The sequence below is a fragment of the Leucopleurus acutus genome, assembly GCF_964270905.1.
Source record: "Leucopleurus acutus genome assembly, chromosome: 2".
In the NCBI taxonomy this organism is placed as follows: Eukaryota; Metazoa; Chordata; class Mammalia; order Artiodactyla; family Delphinidae; genus Leucopleurus; species Leucopleurus acutus.
This window is the reverse complement of record NC_139143.1, coordinates 149,865,721-149,884,999: the sequence shown is the minus strand read 5'-3', so window position 1 is coordinate 149,884,999 and position 19,279 is coordinate 149,865,721. Positions and strand designations below refer to the sequence as shown.

Here is a 19,279-nt window from a genome sequence, read left to right as displayed (position 1 = left end):
GCAGATAAAGGATTTAAAGCTAAGTCTGCCTGATTACAAAGCTCATGTTTTCTGCCCCACCAGCCTACTTCCAGAAAGGAATCATTCTCTTTACAAGACCTCTATGTAAAGAAATCAATCCTCTGGTTTATTTAAAATATCACTGGATTTGCATTCAACATTTCAATAATATATAACATTTACTATATAAAGTAGAATATACCTAAAAAGATTGTAGAGAACCAGTAAGAATTAAATCATTTTCCCAAGTCTTAGAAGAATCAGGCTCGTTTTTGCTTTATCCTACTACCTTGCTTATGCTTCTAAGCTTTACCTCAGTTTTGCACTATCACAGAGACTAGTTTTTCCTGATAGTACCCATATCTTTGGATGGCAAGAGAACATGTCCACTTAGCACTCTTTGATTTCTTCCTTAAATCTATCTAATGTCAGGGATAAAGTAATAAGAAACACACTGACTGGGATGGCTATTAAAAAAGAAAAAAGACAGTAACAAGTATTGGTGAGGATGTGGAAAAACTGCAACCCTCATATATTGCTGGTGGGAATATAAAATAGCACAGCTCTGTTAGGAAACAGTTTGGCAGCTCCTCAGAAAGTTAAACATAAACTTATCAAAATGACCCAGCAATTCTACTGTTATACATCCAAAAGAAATGAAAACATATATCCACACAAGATTTGGTACACAAATATTCACAGCAGCACTACTCATAATAGCCAAAAAGTAGAAACAATTCAAATTTCCAACAAACTGATAGGAATGAATAAATAAAACATAATATAACCATACAACTGAATATCATTCAACTATAAAAAAAAATGAAGTACTGATACACGTTACAACATGAATGAACCCTGAAAACATTCTGCTAAATGAAAGAAACCAGTCACAAAAGGCTACATATTCTTTGATTCCATTTTCATAAAATGTCCACAGTAGGCAAATCTACAGTTGTGAGACGAAAAAGGAATGAGGATTGACTGCTAATGAGGACAGGAGTTTCCTTGAGAGAGGACGAAACATTCTAAAACTAGATGTAGTGATGGTTGCACAATCCTGCAGATATACTGAAAACCAATGAATTGCTCACTTTATATAGATGAACTGTACAGTACATGAATTATTTCTCAGTAAAGTTCTATTTCTAAAAAAGGATGCAATATAATTCTATACATTTACTATTGATGAAACCAATGTAATTAATTAAAATCTTCATCATCATATTTTCTGACAGGACAAAATGAAGGCCTTTCTCAGTTCACCCAGTTGCTTATGGCTGAAACCTAGGAATCACCCTGAACTTATTCTCCTTAATGCATCACCTCTAATTAATCACCAGGTTGTATCCATTCTACTCCTGAATATCTATCTCTTTAGATATTCTTCTTTCTTCAGCCCACCGTCCTAGTTAATGTGGCCTAGACCTGGGGTCAGCAAACTTCTTCTGTAAAGAGCCAGAAAGTTAAAATTTTAGGTGCTGTGGTAAAATTGAAGGTATTATATAGGTACTTATATAACAAAAGAGAAAGCAAATTTTCACAAATTTTTTTATTGAAGAATTTCAAAATATACTAACAATAATAGAGTGTAATTTTTTATATAAGTTTATTAATTAGAAAAAAAAGGATACTTCCTGGGGGAGCCATTTTGCTTAACTGGGGTTCAAAGTTAGTGTTCCCTATCATTAAAACAGAAGGCAAATGTTCATTTGTTAATGCTAATCTGCAATTATATTTTTAAGTATTTCATCTTTGAGAATGTTTTTCACAGATGAAGAAGTTGAAGATTTAAGGTAAAGAGAATACAAATGGATCTAGAGTGCATATAGAAGGAATAGTCTCTGATAAAGAAGAGATATCTGGTGATTGGTCAGCAAAATGGCAGAGCAGAATGACATGAGCTCACCCCTTCTTAAAAAATACCAAAATCACAACCAACTGCTGAACAACCATCAACAAAAACATAAAATAAAAAACACACTGGAACCTACCCAAAAAGATACCCTACATAAAAAGACAAAGAAGAAACCACAACAAGATGGTAGGTGGGGTGCAATCACGGTAAAACTCAAATCCAATATCTGCTGGGTGGGCAACCCACAAACTGGAAATTAACTATACCACAGAAGTTCTCCCACAGGAATTAAAAGTCCTGAGCACCACATCAGGCTTCCTAGCCTGGGGGTCTGGTAATGGGAGGAGGAGCCCCCCGAGAATCTGTCTTTGAAAGCCAGTGGGGTTTGACTGCAGGAATTCCACAGGACTGGGGAAAACAGAAACTCCACTCTTGGAGGGCATACACAAGATCCCATGCCAGACCAGGACCCAGGGAAAAAGGCAGTGACCTCGTAAGAGACTGGGCCCGATCTACCTGCTAGTACTGGAGGGTCTCCGGAGGAGGTGGGGGGCAGCTGTGGCTCATTGAGGAGACAAAGACACTGGCAGCAGCAGTTCTGGTGAGCACGCATTGGCATGAGCCCTCCTGGAGACTCCATTTCCTCCCCAAGACCTAGCCCCACAAAACAGCCTGTAGGCTCAAGTGCTGGGACGCCTCAGGCCAAACAACCAGCAGATGGGAATACAGCCCCACCCATCAACAGACAGGGTGCTTAAAGTCTTCCTGAACACAGCCCTGCCCACTAGAGGGACAAGCCCCAGGCCCACCCACAACAGGGCAGGAACTAGACCCTCCCACCAGGAAATCTGCACAACCCTCTCAGACAGCCTCATCCACCAGAGGGCAAACAGCAGAAGCAAGAAGAACTACAATCCTGCAGCCTGCAGAACGGAAACTGCAATCACAGAAAGTCAAGACAAAATGAGACAGCAGAGGAGTATGCCCCAGATGAAGGAACAAGACAAAACCTCAGAAGAACAACTAAGTGAAGTGGAGATAGGCAATCTACCAGAAAAAGAATTCTGAGTAATGATAGTGAAGATGATCCAAGATCTTGAAAAAAGAATGGAGGCACAGACTGAGAAGATGCAAGAAATATTTAACAAAGACCTAGAAGAACTAAAGAACAAACAGAGATGAACAATACAATAATTGAAGTGAAAAATGTAAAATATATAGGAATCAATAGCAGAGTAACTGAGGCAGAAGAACAGATAAGTGAGTTTGGAGACCGAATAGTGAAAATCACTGCCATGGAACAGAATAAAGAAAAAAGAATGAAAAGAACACAATCTAAGAGACCTCTGGGACAACATTAAATGCACCAACATTCACATTATGGGGTCCCAGAGGAAAACAGAGACAGAAAGGACTTGAGAAAATATTTGAAGAGATAATAGCTGAAAACTTCCCTAATATGGGAAAGGAAACAGTCACCCAAGTCCAGGAAGGGCAGAGAGCCCCAGGCAAGATAAACCCAAGGAGGAACACACCAAGACACATAGTAATTAAACTGACAAAAATTAAAGAAAAAGAAAAAATACGAAAAGCAACAAGGGAAAAGCAACAAATAACATACAAGGGAACTCCCATAAGGTTATCAGCTGATTTCTCAGCAGAAACTCTGCAGGCCAGAAGGGAGTGGCATGATATATTTAAAGTGATGAAAGGGAAGAACCTACAACCAAGAATACTCTACCCAGCAAGACTCTCATTCAAATTCAATGGAGAAATCAAAAGCTTTACAGACAAGAAACAGCCAACAGCATTCAGTACCACCAAACCAGCTTTGCAATGAATGCTAAAGGAGCTTCTCTAAGTGGAAAAGGCCACTACTAGAAACAAGTAAAGGTAGGAAATTATTTGCACACAAATATGATGTCAAAACCAGCAATTGTGCGAAGAAAAGAGCACAAATGCAGGACATTGGAAATGCATTTGAAATTAAGAGACCAGCAACTTAAAACAATCTTGTTTATATGTAAACTGCTAATTGAAATCTCATGGTAATTGCAAACCGAAAATCTACAACAGATACACACACACACACACACACACACACACACACACACAAAGAATCCAAACACAACACTAAAGTTAGTCATCCAATCACAAGAGAAAAGAACAAAAGAGGAAGGGAAGAAACAAGACCTACAAAAACAAATCCAAAACAACTAAGAAAATGGCAATAGGAACATACATATCAGTAATTACCTTAAAGGTAAATGGATTAAATGCTCCAGCCGAAAGAAACAGACTGGCTGAATGGATACAAAAAAGAGACCCACTTCAGATCTAGGAACACATACAGACTGAAAGTGAGGGGATGGAAAAAGGTATTCCATGCAAATGTAAATCAAAAGAAAGCTGGAGTAGCAATATTCATATCAGACAAAAAAGGCTTTAAAATAAACACTGTTACAAGAGACAAAGGACACTACATAATGATCAAAGGGTCAATCCAAGAAGAAAATATAACAATTATAAATATATATGCACCCAACATAGGAGCACTCCAATATATAAGGCAAATACTAACAGCCATAAAAGGAGAAATCAACAGTAACACAATAATAGTGGGGGACTTTAACACTCCACTTTCATCAATGGACAGATCATCCAGACAGAAGATCAATAAGGAAACACAGGCCTGAAATGACACATTAGACCAGACTGACTTAATTGATATTTACAGAGTATTCCATCCAAAAGCAGCAGAATATACATTCTTCTCAAGTGCACATGGAACATTCCCCAGGACTGATCACAAGCTGGGCCACAAAATGAGCTTCGGTAAATTTAAGAAAATTAAAGTCATATCAAGTGGGACTTCCCTGGTGGCACAGTGGTTAAGAATTCACCCGCCAATTTAGGAGACCTGGGTTTGATCCCTGGTCCGGGAAGATCCTACATGCCGCAGAGCAACTAAGCCTGTGTGCCACAACTACTGAGCCTGCACTCTAGCACCTACGAACCACAAATACTGAGCCCATGCACCACAACTACTGAAGCCTGCATCCCTAGACCTCGCGCGTTGCAACTACTGAGTCCACATGCTGCAACTACTGAAGCCCGTGTGCTCTAGGGTCTGTGTGCCACAACTACTGAAACCCACACGTCTAGAGCCCATGCTCCGCAACAAGGGAAGCCACCACGATGAGAAGCCTGCACACCTCAACAAAGAGTAGCCCCTGCTCACCACAACTAGAGAAAGCCTACATGCAGCAACAAAGACCCAAGACAGCCAAAAATAAATAAAATAAAGTAGTTAATTAAAAAAAAATCACATCAAGCATCTTTTCTGACCATATGCTATGAGATTAGGAATCAACTATAAGAAAAAAACTGTAAGAAACACAAACTCGTGGAGGCTAAACAATATGCTACTAAACAACCAATGGATCACTGAAGAAATCGAAGAGTAAATAAAAAAATACCTAGAGTCAAATGAAAATGAAAGCACAATGATCCAAAACCTATGGAACAGGTAAAAGCAGTTCTAAGAGGGAAGTTTATAGCAACGCAATCTTACCTCAGGAAATAAGAAAAATCACAAATAAACAACCTAACCTTATATCTAAAGCAACCAGAGAAAAACAAACAAAACCCAAAGTTAGTAGAAGGGAAGGAACAACAAAGATCAGAGCAGAAATAAATGAAATAGAAGAGAAGAAAACAACAGAAAAGATCAATGAAACTAAATGCTGCTTCTTTGAAAAGATAAACAAAACTGATAAACCTTTAGCCAGACCCATCAAGAAAAAAAAGAAGAGGGCTCAAGTCAATAAAATTAGAAATTAAAAAGGAGAAGTTACAACAGACACCACAGAAATACAAAGGACCATAAGAGACTACTACAAACAACTATATGCCAATAAAATGGACAACCTGGAAGAAATGGACAAATTCTTAGAAAGGTACAATCCCCCAGGACTGAACCAAGAAGAAACAGAAAATATGAACAGACCAATCACAAGTACTGAAATTGAAACTGATTAAAAAACTCCCAACAGGGACTTCGCTGGTGGTCCAGTGGTTAAGAATCTTCCTTCCAAGGCAGGGGACGCAAGTTCGATTCCTGGTTGGGGAACTAAGATTCTACATGCTGCGGGGCAACTAAGCCCACACGCTGCAACTACAGGACCCACACGCTCTGGAGCCTGCGCGCCACAACTACAGAGCCCACGTGCCACAACTAGAGAGCCTGTGTGCTGCAACTACTGAGCCTGCATGCTCTGGAGCCCATGTGCCACAACTAGAGAGAAGCCCACGTGCCGCAATAGAGCTGGCACGCTGCAACAAAAGATCCCACGTGCCTCAACTAAGACCCGACGCAGCCAAAAATAAATAAATAAATATTAAAAAATAATGATAATAAAATAAAAAACTCCCAAAAAACCAAAGTCCAGGACCAGATGGCTTCACAGGCAAATCCTATCAAACAGAGAAAACACCTATCCTTCTGAAACTATTCCAAAAAATTGCAGAAGAAGGAATACTACCAAACTCATGCTATGAGGCCACCAACACCCTAAAACCAAAACCAGACAAATATACCACACACACAGAAAAAAAATTACAGGCCAATATCACTGATGAACATAGACACAAAAATCCTCAACAAAATATTAGCAATCCAAATCCAACAATACATTAAAAGGATCACACACCATGATCAAGTAGGATTTATTCCAGGGATGCAAGGATTTTTCAGTATATGCAAATCAATCAGTGTGATACACCACATCAACATATTGAAGAATAAAAACCATATGACCATCTCATAAGATGCAGAAAAAGCTTCTGACAAAATTCAACATCCATTTATGATAAAAACTCTCTAGAAAGTGGGCATAGAGGGAACATACCTCAACATAATAAAGTCCATATATGACAAACCTATAGCTAACATCATACTCAACCATGAAAAGCTGAAAGCATTTCCACTAAGATCAGGAACAAGACAAGGATATCCACTTTCGCCACTTGTATTCAACATAATTTTGGAAGTCCTAGCCATGACAATCAGAGAAGGAAAAGAAATAAAAGGAATCCAAATTGGAAAAGAAGTAAAACTGTCACTTTTGCAGATGACATGATACTACACATAGAAAACTCTAAAGATGCTACCGGAAAACTACTAGAGCTCATCAATGAATTCGGTAAAATTGCAGGATACAAAATTAATACACAGAAATCTCTTGCATTTCTATATACTAACAACAAAAGATCAGAAAGAGAAATTAAATAAACAATCCCACTTACCATTACATCAAAAAGAATAAAATACCTAGGAATAAACCTACCTATAGAGACAAAAGACCTGTCCTACGAAAACTATAAGACGCTGATGAAAGAAATCAAAGATGACACAAACAGATGGAGAGATATATCATGTTCTTAAATTGGAATAATCAATATTGTCAAAATGACTATACTACCCAAGGCAATCTGCAGATTCAATGCAATCTCTATCAAATTACCAATGGCATTTTTCACAGAACTAGAACAAAAAAATTTTAAACTTGCATGGAGACACAAAAGAACCTGAATGACCAAAGCAATCTTGAGAAAGAAAAATGGAGCTGGAGGAATCAGGATCCCTGACTTTGGACGATACTACAAAGGTACAGTCATCAAAAGAGTATGGTACTGGAACAAAAACAGAAATATAGATCAATGGAACAGAACAGAAAGCCCATAAATAAACCCACACACCTATGGTCAATTAATTGATTACAAAGGAGGCAAGACTACACCATGGAGGAAAGACAGTCTCTTCAATAAATGGTGCTGGGAAAACTGGACAGCTACATGTAAAGAAATGAGATTTGAACATTCCTTAATACCATATACAAAAATAAACTCAAAATGGATTAAAGATCTAAATGTAAGACCAGATACTATAAAACTCTTAGAGGAAAACATAGGCAGAACACTCTTTGACATAAATCACAGAAATACCTTTCCCAAGCCATCTCCTAGAGTAATGGAAATAAAAAAATAAACAAACAAATGGGACCTAATGAAACTCAAAAGCTTTTGCACAGCAAAGGAAACCATAAACAAAATGAAAAGACAACCCACAGAATGGGCGAAAATATTGGCAAATGATGTGACCAACAAGGGATTGATCTCTAAAATTTTCAAACAGCTCATGCTGCTCAATATCAAAAAAACAACCAACCAAGGGGTTTCCCTGGTGGTGCAGTGGTTAAGAATCCGCCTGCCAATGCAGGGGACACAGTTTCGAGTCCTGGTCCGCGAAGATCCCACATGCTGTGGAGCAACTAAGCCTGTGCGCCGCAACTACTAAGGCTGAGCTCTAGAGCCCATGAGCCACAACTACTGAAGCCCGTACACTTAAAGCCCGTGCTCCGTGACAAGAGAAGCCACCGCAGTGAGAAGCCTGTGCACTGCCACGAACAGTTGCTCCCGCTCACTGCAACTAAAGAAAGTCCATGCACAGCACGAAGACCCAATGCAGCCAAAAATAAAATAAATTAAAAAAAACCCAATCAAAAAATGGGCAGTAAAACTAAACAGACATTTCTTCAAGGAAGACATACAGATGGCCAAGAGGCACAAGAAAAGATGCTCAACATTGCTAATTATTAGAGAAATGCAAATCAAAACTACAATGAGGTATCACCTCACACCAGTCAGAATGGCTATCATCAAAAAACCCACAAACAATAAATGCTGCAGAAGGTGTAGAGAAAAGGGAACCCTCTTACATTGTTGGTGGGAATGTAAATTGGTACAGCCAGTATGAAGAACAGAATGGAGGTTCCTTAAGAAACTAAAAATAGAGTTACCATAACATCCAGCAATCCCAATCCTGGGCATATATCCAGAGAAAAACATAATTTGAAAAGATATATGCACCCCAATGTTCACTGCAGCACTATTTACAATAGCCAAGACACAGAAGCAACCTAAATGTCCATCAACGGATGAATGGATAAAGAAGATGTGGTACATATATATAATGGAATATTACTCAGCCATTAAAAAGAACAAAATAATGCCATCTGCAGCAACATGGATGGACCTTGAGATTATCATACGAAATGAAGCAAGTCAGACAGAGAAAGACAAATATCATATGATATTGCTTATATGCAGATTCTTTTAAAAATGATACAAATGAACTTATTTACAAAACAGAAATAGACTCACAGACTTAGACAACTTACGGTTACCGGGGAGGAAGGGTCGGGGGGAAGGATAGATTGGGTGTTTGGGATTGACATGTACACTTTGCTATATTTAAAATAGATAACCAACTGTATGTATCTGTACAAGGACCTACTACTGTATAACACGGGAACGTTGCTCAATATTCTGTAAAAACCTAAATGGGAAAAGAATTTGAAAAAGAACAGATACACGTATATGTATAACTGAATCACTTCGCTGTACACCCGAAACTAACAGAACACTGTTAATCAACTATGCTCCAAAATGAAATAAAATTTTAAAAAAAGAAGAGATATCTGAAGATGTAAGCAGATTTATAGATCTGGTAGCAGAAAGTTGAAGGAGTATCTATCTATCTAATATCATCTTTGTCTCAAAGGGAAAACATGTGCGCGTGAGAAAGGCAGAGTAGAAAGATGGGACAAAGCAAAATGGGTACTGAATTTTGAGTAAAATAAATAAAATCTGAAATAGTTTTATTGAATCCGAGACACAGGTAACTAAAGAAATGTAGTAAGAATCTCAGATAGTATTGAAGGTCCAGTTGAGGCTGATGAACATTAATTTATAGTTGTGCTATATAAATAAAACTGCCTAGCTTTAAGATTTTTTTCCATCAGGGCTTAGCCCAAGCATAGAGAGACGGTGGATGGCTGAGTTCATGTTAAGGTTAAACACATAATGGTGCAAAAGAAGGACAATGGTACAAAGGAATATAAGGTATATGCTGGAGGTACCAGGGAATCTGTTTAAATGGGGGAAAAAATGAAGACAGTAGATAGCTGATAGATTGGGAAAAAATGTGTCAATATGTCGGAGGACCTAGTGAATAGAAGCACAGTTGAAGTGGGAATGTTCGAGTGAGCAAGAAAGGTGAAAGAACAGAAAATATACTTGTCTTCATCTTCATTAGAATCTAAGGGGATGAAACACATCTACTTTGTATGCTGTTATAATCCCAGTACATAGCAGAGAAATAGGTAAATGGTAGAAATTCAGTAAATATGTGTTGAAAGAATAAACTTTACTATGGAAAATATAAGCATGAAAGACTATGTAACAAGGTTATTTTTCTACTATATCAGTTGTAACACTGATATCAACCTAAATGTCCATCAAAGGAGAATAGTTAAACTGGTATATCCAAGCTATAAAATACCACATATTGACTTTATAACAGAATAAAGTAGATTAAAAGATGATTGGCAGATCCACAGGCCCTTTGTGACAGGCTCCAAACTGATGTTTGGTTCTTACACCAAATCACATTCAAGACCAAAGAGTCTGATATCTATGACGACTACTTATAACATACTGAATAATTAAGAGTTACTAAAATTTTGTATTCACAGACTAAATTAGCACATTTCCAATTTACCGAGGACACTACATTAGTATTTTACTAAAAAGTCTGACTGCACGAAACTGCTAGGTTCCTACCAAACATATGCACATACACACACGAATAGAGTTCCCACAATTTTCAGGTAAAATGCTTTATCAGTGCATCACCAGATTTGTTGTGATCTGACTGTGCTTTTCATTTACTGCTATTTTAATTAATATGTTAGTAAAATTACTGTTGTATTTTCCTTTTGTTAGACATTTTGTTCCTGCAAGAATTTTGTGTTGTTTCAAATTTCCTGTTATTTTATTTCCATTATAATTATTATCCCCCCCACCCCCTATTAGGCAGGACTATCAAAAATTTTCCACGGGGAAAAAGCTCTAGATTTTTTCTGCTTTTCTTACCCCACAACCCAAGAAAGAGTGATGAAACTGGACTGAACAAGATCAAGGATATTCATTATGCAAAAACAGAGACCTGGTTTCTCTTTTGAGATTTCTTCTCATTTCTTTCACTGTGAAACTATGACATCCTCCCATTAGAAACCAACCCAAAACCAGAGTAAGACCAAGAGGAATGGGGGACGCTACACCACCCATTTCAGGCAAAAAGAATCCTCTTAGTTCCATGCTAATTCAGCTTACCAAGGGCTACACCAAAATTACAAGCAGAAGCCTCAGCAAATAAAGTATTACTTCAGTGTTGACCTCTCTGTTTATATTTTCATCAAGATTTCTAGAGACAGAAGAGAGGCAGTAGGCAGAACCTCACATTCAAAATTAAAGGATCTTGAGTCTTGACTATCCACCTGCATTTGTTCAACAAATGTTTATTTGATGCATCCTATGTGCCAGAAATTATGACAGGCACTGGAAATACGATGGTGAACCTTACAGACATGGACCCTGTCCTCAGGGAGCTATATAGTCTAGTGGGGGATACAGAATTTAACAAATAGATTAAATAAATAAACAAAATTTAGCAAGTATATATCTCACTATAGACTATGATAAGTGCAATAAGAACAAATAGATCCGGCACAGCCAAATAAATAACACCAACTTGGAACAGGATTAGGTTTCTTGTACTACAAAAAAAAAAAAAAAAAATTCTATAAGGAAAAAGAAAAGATTCAGAATTCAAATTATGTAAACTTACAGCTTCTCTGCCAATGAGTGGATAAAAGGGGGTACCAAAAAGTTTCCTTCCATTGATAAATGCTTTCATGATGAAATTGGTCACTATTGAAGAAAGAAGAAAAACAATAAAGATGCAGACCTTAATGTGTAAGAGCTTTAAAAGTAGGGAATTTCTATATTTAAAACTTACTTTTTCTAGAAACTCCAGCACCAAGGTTATGATTCAAATCAAAAGGGTCTAGAAAAGAAATATTTTATTTTTTATTTAAGAATTATGCTCGTTGTAACATAAATATAGTTAGTAGCCATAACTAGAGTTTAACTCTACGTAACTCAGACCATCAAAGTCAGAAAATTATTCTTTTATAATTATAGATTAAAGGATGGAAACTGATAAAAACCAAGAGGAAGAATCTTCCAAATTCTAATGTGTTTCAGTTTTCCCCTCAGTGTCACTGGCCAAATAAAACTCTGGCTTTTTGTTCTGTTTTGCTCTGTTTCATGTTGTTCCTGAATTAATATCAGCTGAATGATTACCTTCAATAGCAATGCATTTGGATGTCCACTGCTTCTCAAAAGTTGTCAATAGCTTTTTCTGCCGAATGCTAATTACATATTCTTTGAAATCAAATTCTTCAGTATAGAAGCGAAGCAGTCCCAACCAAAGCTCTCCTAATGTTTCTGTGTTCTTTCCAAGTGAAGGTAAACGTTTTTTCTACAGGTGAGAAAAAAGAAAGGAGAGAGACATGTCTATACTTATCCAAAGTATGGACCCCCAAGTCCAAGTAAAATTATTAAATTAAATTATGCAAATCCTAACATGCATCTGTGAGCATTCCATAACATAAAAACTATGAAAAAATTACCAGTTCTTCTGTTTTATCAAAGAAAAAAGCATTCCATCCATCAACCATTCTCTGTGGAATCTGTTTTCCATCAAAGATCTGCATTAAAAAATCAATTCTACTATTAGATTTCAAGCCATCCAACCTAAAAGCCTAAATACCCTCATATCATTTTAGAATTTACGTATAATAGACATAGTGAAGCACTTATTCCAAAAGAGACAGTCAAGATGGTATAATCTGATGTCAAGTTATTAATGAATAAAATGTATCTGAAAGACCAAAGCTCGGAAAGGATATCTTAAGAACCTCAGACTCTCCAAACGATACATTTGATATTATCTATTTGGCTATCAAAACACATCCAGCCCAAGTTTAATGAAGTAAAGCTAAAGAAAAATCAGATGAAAACAGCATTTTCATCAAAGGATCACAGACACAGAAATACATAAGAGATAATACTTATTGATTGTACACCTTAAAGGAAATTGAAGAAGCTATTTGTTATGGAGAAGGGCTCTAGTACCTTTAATCAGTTATCTGTATCAGATGAGGTTGAAAAGGGCCAGGACACTGATTTTTTAAAACAGAAAATTAGGTAGCTTTCCTTGACATTTTGATAAAGATCGTGAAATCTTCATGATTAATTATGAGTAGTAATTCACTGTCCTAAGGAAAGGGGGGAAGGTAATGCTACTTTACTAGAAGAATTCCACAAGGTGACTGTACAGGCACAACTGACCTCTACAAGCAATTTTGAGACTTATTTTCTATAGGAGTTTTAAGAAAGAGATGCAATAAAGTAAAAAGTTGGAGTAAATTCAGAGTCAGCAGACCTCATTTCTAGTCTTAGTCCTGCCAAGTAGTGATTCTGGACAAGACAATTATCCTTCCAAATCCTCAGTTTTCCCAATGAAAATAAGAGATTAGCTTAATTAGGTCAGTTTTCTTCAAATTTTATTTTTCTTTTAAGCTGTAGAACCCCTTCCTAAAATGGAACCTTCCTGTAAGTTCAACATGTAAAACAGATAAAAACAGAGGTACTCTGATAAAAGCCTGAGTGGAGAAAACTATACGTTATCTTTTCCTTCCTCCACTCCTCACATATACACTATTGAGCTCCTAGAGCTTACCAAAACATACTTTAAAACCACTAGATAAGGTTGTCCCCATGGCTCCTTCATAGATTAAGATGCTATTATACAAGCTGCCTCTTTAGACCTTGATTACTTTAACAGAATCCTTACTTTTGAGAAACAACCAACATCCAAACCCAATTATGCTGGCTAATAACACAGTAAATGACCTGTGGGTTTTGGAGGGCATTTAATCACTGATTTGCCACCTGTTTTAATGAACTCTCATATTTCATAGTGCCTAACTCTCCACTCTGTTTCAGCCCTTAGAAGTACTAATACTAGCCTCTCTTTCTTTTGCACACACACAACACATTTACCTTCTCTTTCTGTTTCTCTCTTTTCTTTCTCTCAATAGCAATCATCCTCTACTCAAGCACTCAAGCCTTCTCTCTAAAACCTCACCAAACAAGTTTGTACAAGGAGTGACCCTGTACATTTCCATATTTATTTTCTTATTTTGTTATGGTATTTTATATATATAGTAAGCTATATATATATCTACTGCTATATTTAAATTGTAATTTTTTTAGTTGTGGTAAAACACACATAATGAAGTTTACCATCTTAAGTCATTTTTAAGAGTACAGCTCAGTGGCATTAAGTGCATTCACATTGTTGTGCTACCATCACCACCATCCATCCATGGAATTCTTCTCATCTTATACAAGTGAAACTCTGAACCTATTAAACAATAATTTCCCACTCCTCTATCCCGCCAGCCCCTGGCAACCACCATTCTACTTTCTGTCTCTATGAATCTGACTACCCTAGGTACCTCCTATAAATGGAATCATATAGTATTTGTCCTTTTGTGACTCGTTTATTCCACTTAGCATAATGTCCTCAAGGTTCATCCATTCAGTTGCAATTTTTAAGCTGATATAAGCTAAGAAAACATAGTTCATAATATCAAGTGACACTAACACTCCCTAATCCTCTCTTAGTATTAATTTTTATGTGAAAATTTACTTTTACTTATGATGATTGCTGGAATACAGCAAAATTATTCTGCTTAGGAAAACTCCTTTTGACCTAAAGAACTCTGTATTGTTGATCATGAAAAACACTCTTAGCAGAGCCTTACTTATTACACCCAGTCACTTAAAGTTTAGGTTCAATTACAAATGGAGTCAAAGATCATCAGCTTCATTAAACATATCCTTACCCTTAAAAGTTGATCGATGCCAATGATCAATACTTAAATGATGCCAGAGCAATGGACAAGGGGTCCCATATGACAAGCAAAAAAGGCCAGAAGCAAAAATCCATATATCATCAGTTCATATGTATCACAAAGCCCCCCACAATCAGAGCTCATTATGATGGAAAACATCCCATGGACTGTCTCTCATTTCATCCATCACTGTCTGTTAAGCAGATAATGGAACAGTTCTTGAAGTTGGCTACAGCAATCCTACCTACATTTTTCCAATAATAATGTTAATAAAGCTGCTAATGATAATAATAATAAAATTAATAATAAGAGCAACCACCATTTATAAATTCCTACTTTAGCATCTACTACATTCAAAGGCATTTGATGTCTCTGTTCCTTATATCAACACGGAAATACTACTACTATTATTACATTTTTGCTGATGATAAAATTCAGACTAGTGGCAGTCAGGCAGCTTGTTGAAGGCCACATGTCAAAATTAGGATTCAGACCAGTTATCTCTGGCTCCAAAATCATGCTCTGACCGCTGTTTCCATTATATCATGCTGCCTCAATGGTTCCTCATCCATGGGTAACATAATGAGAGAACAGAGACAAACCACAATGAAAACAAAATTTGTGTTCCATTTGGGTTAATCACAGTATTCTATCAAAGTCACAGCAAATTATAGCAAATGGCTGCTATAATATTACTGGGTCAATTAAGCTTAAGATCCCCAAATTTAAAGTTAGACTAATACAGAGAATTATCTTGGCCTTGGCAGGCCTAATTAATTCATGCAAAGTTTTAAATATCCTATAGTGAACAACCTTGTTAAAAAACAAACATCACTCAACATAGATTCAAGCAACTTAAATTTTTCTGTTAGGAAAGGATGTTTAAATTTTTTATTTCTCTCCCACTATTTGTTTAAAAGAGGGAAAGAAATGCTGTTAAAACCACATGCATTCATTAGAACTTTTAAAAACTTACTAAGGCCATCTGACACGCACATATGGCTTGCTATTTTGTGATACTCTTCTTTGCCATGACTATCAAAGTTTACGTGAAATCAGAATATGTGATTTTCCAAACAATTCTGATGCTTCTCAGCTACCTCAAAATAACCACCTACCTAAGAAATTAGAACCTGATCCACCCCAATGCTTGCAGATCCACTTTGTGCCAAGAATGAGGAGGAACAGATGGATGATTAAGAACTCCTTTGTATCTATTTTAGAGAGTATAAATTGACTACAAAAAGAGACTCTATGAGTCACCAAATCCGAGTAAATATGAGTATAATCTGTTTCTTTTGATGTACATTCTTATGCTTAATGCAATTTACATGACCTTACAGAGATAAGGAAGAATTTCCTTGTGTTTCTTTCTCAACCAAAATTCACAAAGTTGACCAAAGTATATACAGGAATAAATCAAACTTCATTGCCAAGCAGGAGGAGGGAGAATACTCTGAAAAGAAGAAACTTATGTATTTGCATCTGAGAGACTATAATATATAAGTTCATGAATGGCTACAAATTTCATTATCATTGGCAGCATTCTAAGACTGTGAAATACAAAAATGTTACAAAAGATATTCAATAGTTCTATTCATCTAGTAGTCTTTTGGTAGTCTATATTCTCCCATAATAAGCTTTTCAAAAAGGTTCATTATTCGATTAAACCATTAATGAAAGAAGAAAACTTAGGATATCCATGATGGAAACATCTTTCATGATCTCATGAACTGAGTAAGATCTACTATATTTAGAGTGTATACACCTACATAGAAACGCCTTTACAGTTTTCTTAAACATTTACCTCTTGTAGAACTGGGATAACAGGTGGTTTTCTCTGCTGCAGAAAGTACAGCACCATAAGGATATAAGCATATGAAGATAAACTTCCCCTGGAAGCATCTCCAATGTCACATCGCTAAAAAAACATAATGATTGAAAATAAAACTTCAAAATCTTATTCCATGCAGAAGTATTGACTACCTTAAGACACCATTCTTTAAACCTATCAAACCGTCAAATACCCAAAAGTTCAATAACAAGCTGTTATAGAGGGTATGGGTAAACAGGTACTCATACATTAAAGAGTATACAGTAGCATAAATTTCATGAAGAATAATTTGGCAATATCAAAATTATAAAAGCACATCTCCCTTAATGTATCAATTCTATTCTAAGAATTTATCCTGCAAATATGCCAAGAAACATGTGAAATGACTATATAAAATTTCTATTGTAATACTATTTTAATAGCAAATATGAGAAAGAACTTAAAGCTCATCAGTAAAGTACAGGTTTAAAAAACTGATGACTATCCACACAATGGAATAGTATGTAGCCATTAAAAAGAAAAGGAAAGCTCTTAGTATACTAATAGGAAATAATCTCCAATATTTATTGCTCAGTTAAAAAAGCAAAGTACAAAACAGTGTTTTCAGCGTGTTTATACCTATAATAAAAAGAGGCAGGAAATTTGCTTGCACTGGAATAATATATCTCTGGAAGGATACAGAGGAACGTTTAACACTGTTTGCCTCTAAGAAGAGGCAACGGTTGGCTAGGAGACAGATGTGGAAGGAAGATTTTCTGCCATAAATCCCATTAGACCTTTTAATTTTTGAACCACATGAATACGTTGGCTATTCAAAAAAGATTTTTTTTAATTAAAAAAAAAACCCTGGGGGCTTCCCTGATGGCACAGGGGTTGAGAGTCCACCTGCCAATGCAGGGTACAAGGGTTCACGTCCCGGTCTGGGAAGATCCCACATGCTGCGGAGTGGCTGGGCCCGTGAGCCATCGCCACTGAGCCTGTGCGTCCGGAGCCTGTGCTCTGCAACAGGAGGGGCCACGGCAGTGAGAGGGCTGCGAACCGCAAAAAAAAAAAAAAAAAAAAAAAAACCCTGAAAGAATCCTCAGAGACTTCCCTTGAGTAAAGCTTTAGCTGATATTATATAAAGGGAGAGGAATGATTTTTCTGACATGAACCACTTGATTTTTTGTTTACATCTTTATTGGACTATAATTGCTTTACAATGGTGTGTTAGTTTCTGCTTTATAACAAAGTGAATCAGTTATACATATACATATGTTCCCATATCTCCTCCCTCTTGGCGTCTCCCTCTCACCCTCCCTATCCCACCCATCTAGGTGGTCACAAAGCACCGAGCTGATCTCCCTGTGCTATGTGGATGCTTCCCACTAGCTATCTATTTTACATTTGGTAGGGTATATATGTCCATGCCACTCTCACTTTGTCACAGCTTACCCTTCCCCCTCCCCATATCCTCAAGTCCATTCTCTAGTAGGTCTGTGTCTTTATTCCCCTCTTACCCCTAGGTTCTTCATGACATTTTTTTTCCACAGATTCCATATATACGGAACCACTTGATTTCATAACCCAAACTCAATGAGTAAGGAACTGTCATGTTGGAGTTATTCTGTGAGGTGAATGTAAAAGACTAGCTGTATCAAATGATTTGTAGTATGTGGCTGGATGCGTTCCTTTTCTAAGATGACTCTGTCCATAAAGACATGTATAGGAATATCTAAACAAATATGTCTCCCTTTTGGAAGAGTCGGCTTTATGAAATGAAAATGTAACCAAGTCACTCCCCTACTAAAACCCTTCCACCAACACATTCACAAAATTAACTATTTACTGAGCACCTACCATAAAGCAGGCACTACACTGAAATAAAGATACAGAGGCCTCAACCCTCATGGAGTTTACTCACTTAGCAAAACAACCAAGAAAACAGAATTCAGTATTTTAAGTGTTATAATAGGGGAAACATTAGGTTTTATTGGTATTGCTTTGTTTTCTTGGCCAGAAAAATTTACCACTAAACCCAAACACCAGATTTCCTAACCCAGAGCCTTTTAACTAGGATGGTATGCCAACTCCCATGCCTAGGGTTGGAAATCATTACTGCATTGAGAAATTATACTATAAGAAATTTACTAGAGTGTTACCTATGAGAGGAGAGCAAACACAGAAAAAAACTAAGATCACCCTACTCTGAAAGGTATAACTTTAAACCATTTAATATTGACAGTTTCTTCTTAAAAGCTCAGGTAAACAAAACTGAGAAAACATTTGTCACAAGTCTGACATCAGCATGTTTTACTTTAATATCATGAGTATTATAACAAAGCAGATCATTAGTTTTTTCATAAATACCTTAGCAAACACTTTCATAGTATATCCCAAGTACTGCACTCTAGGATCAATAGCTGCATATGTAGCTAGCATTCTTGTGTTATGCTGAGCCTGAAAAATAAATTACATATTTGAAAGCATTTCAAATTTATTAAAATTAAACTTACAGATCAGCTAAAAAGATAAACTCCACATAGAATATATATAAATGTTAAACTTAAAATACCTGTAAATGAGTCAAGCAAAAATTAACCTTCAATCTGAAGGAAATGTTAAGATGACTGATAAAATTTTTTTTTCCCTATACTAACCACATTCGTAAGTTTTAAACATAAAGGTACAGTCAGTGATCTGTAAACTTTTAAAATG

General features: G+C 36.6%; 1 protein-coding gene across 11 annotated transcripts in view; it reads right to left on the bottom strand.

Moving 5' to 3' along the window:
• The window catches only part of TUT4 (terminal uridylyl transferase 4), a 149,605-nt gene that overhangs the window by 11,523 nt on the left and 118,803 nt on the right, over nt 1-19,279 (bottom strand). For all 11 annotated transcript variants that reach the window (XM_082833147.1, XM_082833153.1, XM_082833151.1 and 8 more), the window contains 6 exons: nt 18,932-19,021; nt 16,556-16,669; nt 12,457-12,534; nt 12,128-12,305; nt 11,781-11,828; nt 11,610-11,692 (listed from right to left, as the gene is read on the bottom strand). In XM_082833147.1, coding sequence (XP_082689273.1) covers nt 11,610-11,692; nt 11,781-11,828; nt 12,128-12,305; nt 12,457-12,534; nt 16,556-16,669; nt 18,932-19,021 — 591 coding nt within the window. The remainder of the gene's footprint in view (nt 1-11,609; nt 11,693-11,780; nt 11,829-12,127; nt 12,306-12,456; nt 12,535-16,555; nt 16,670-18,931; nt 19,022-19,279) is intronic.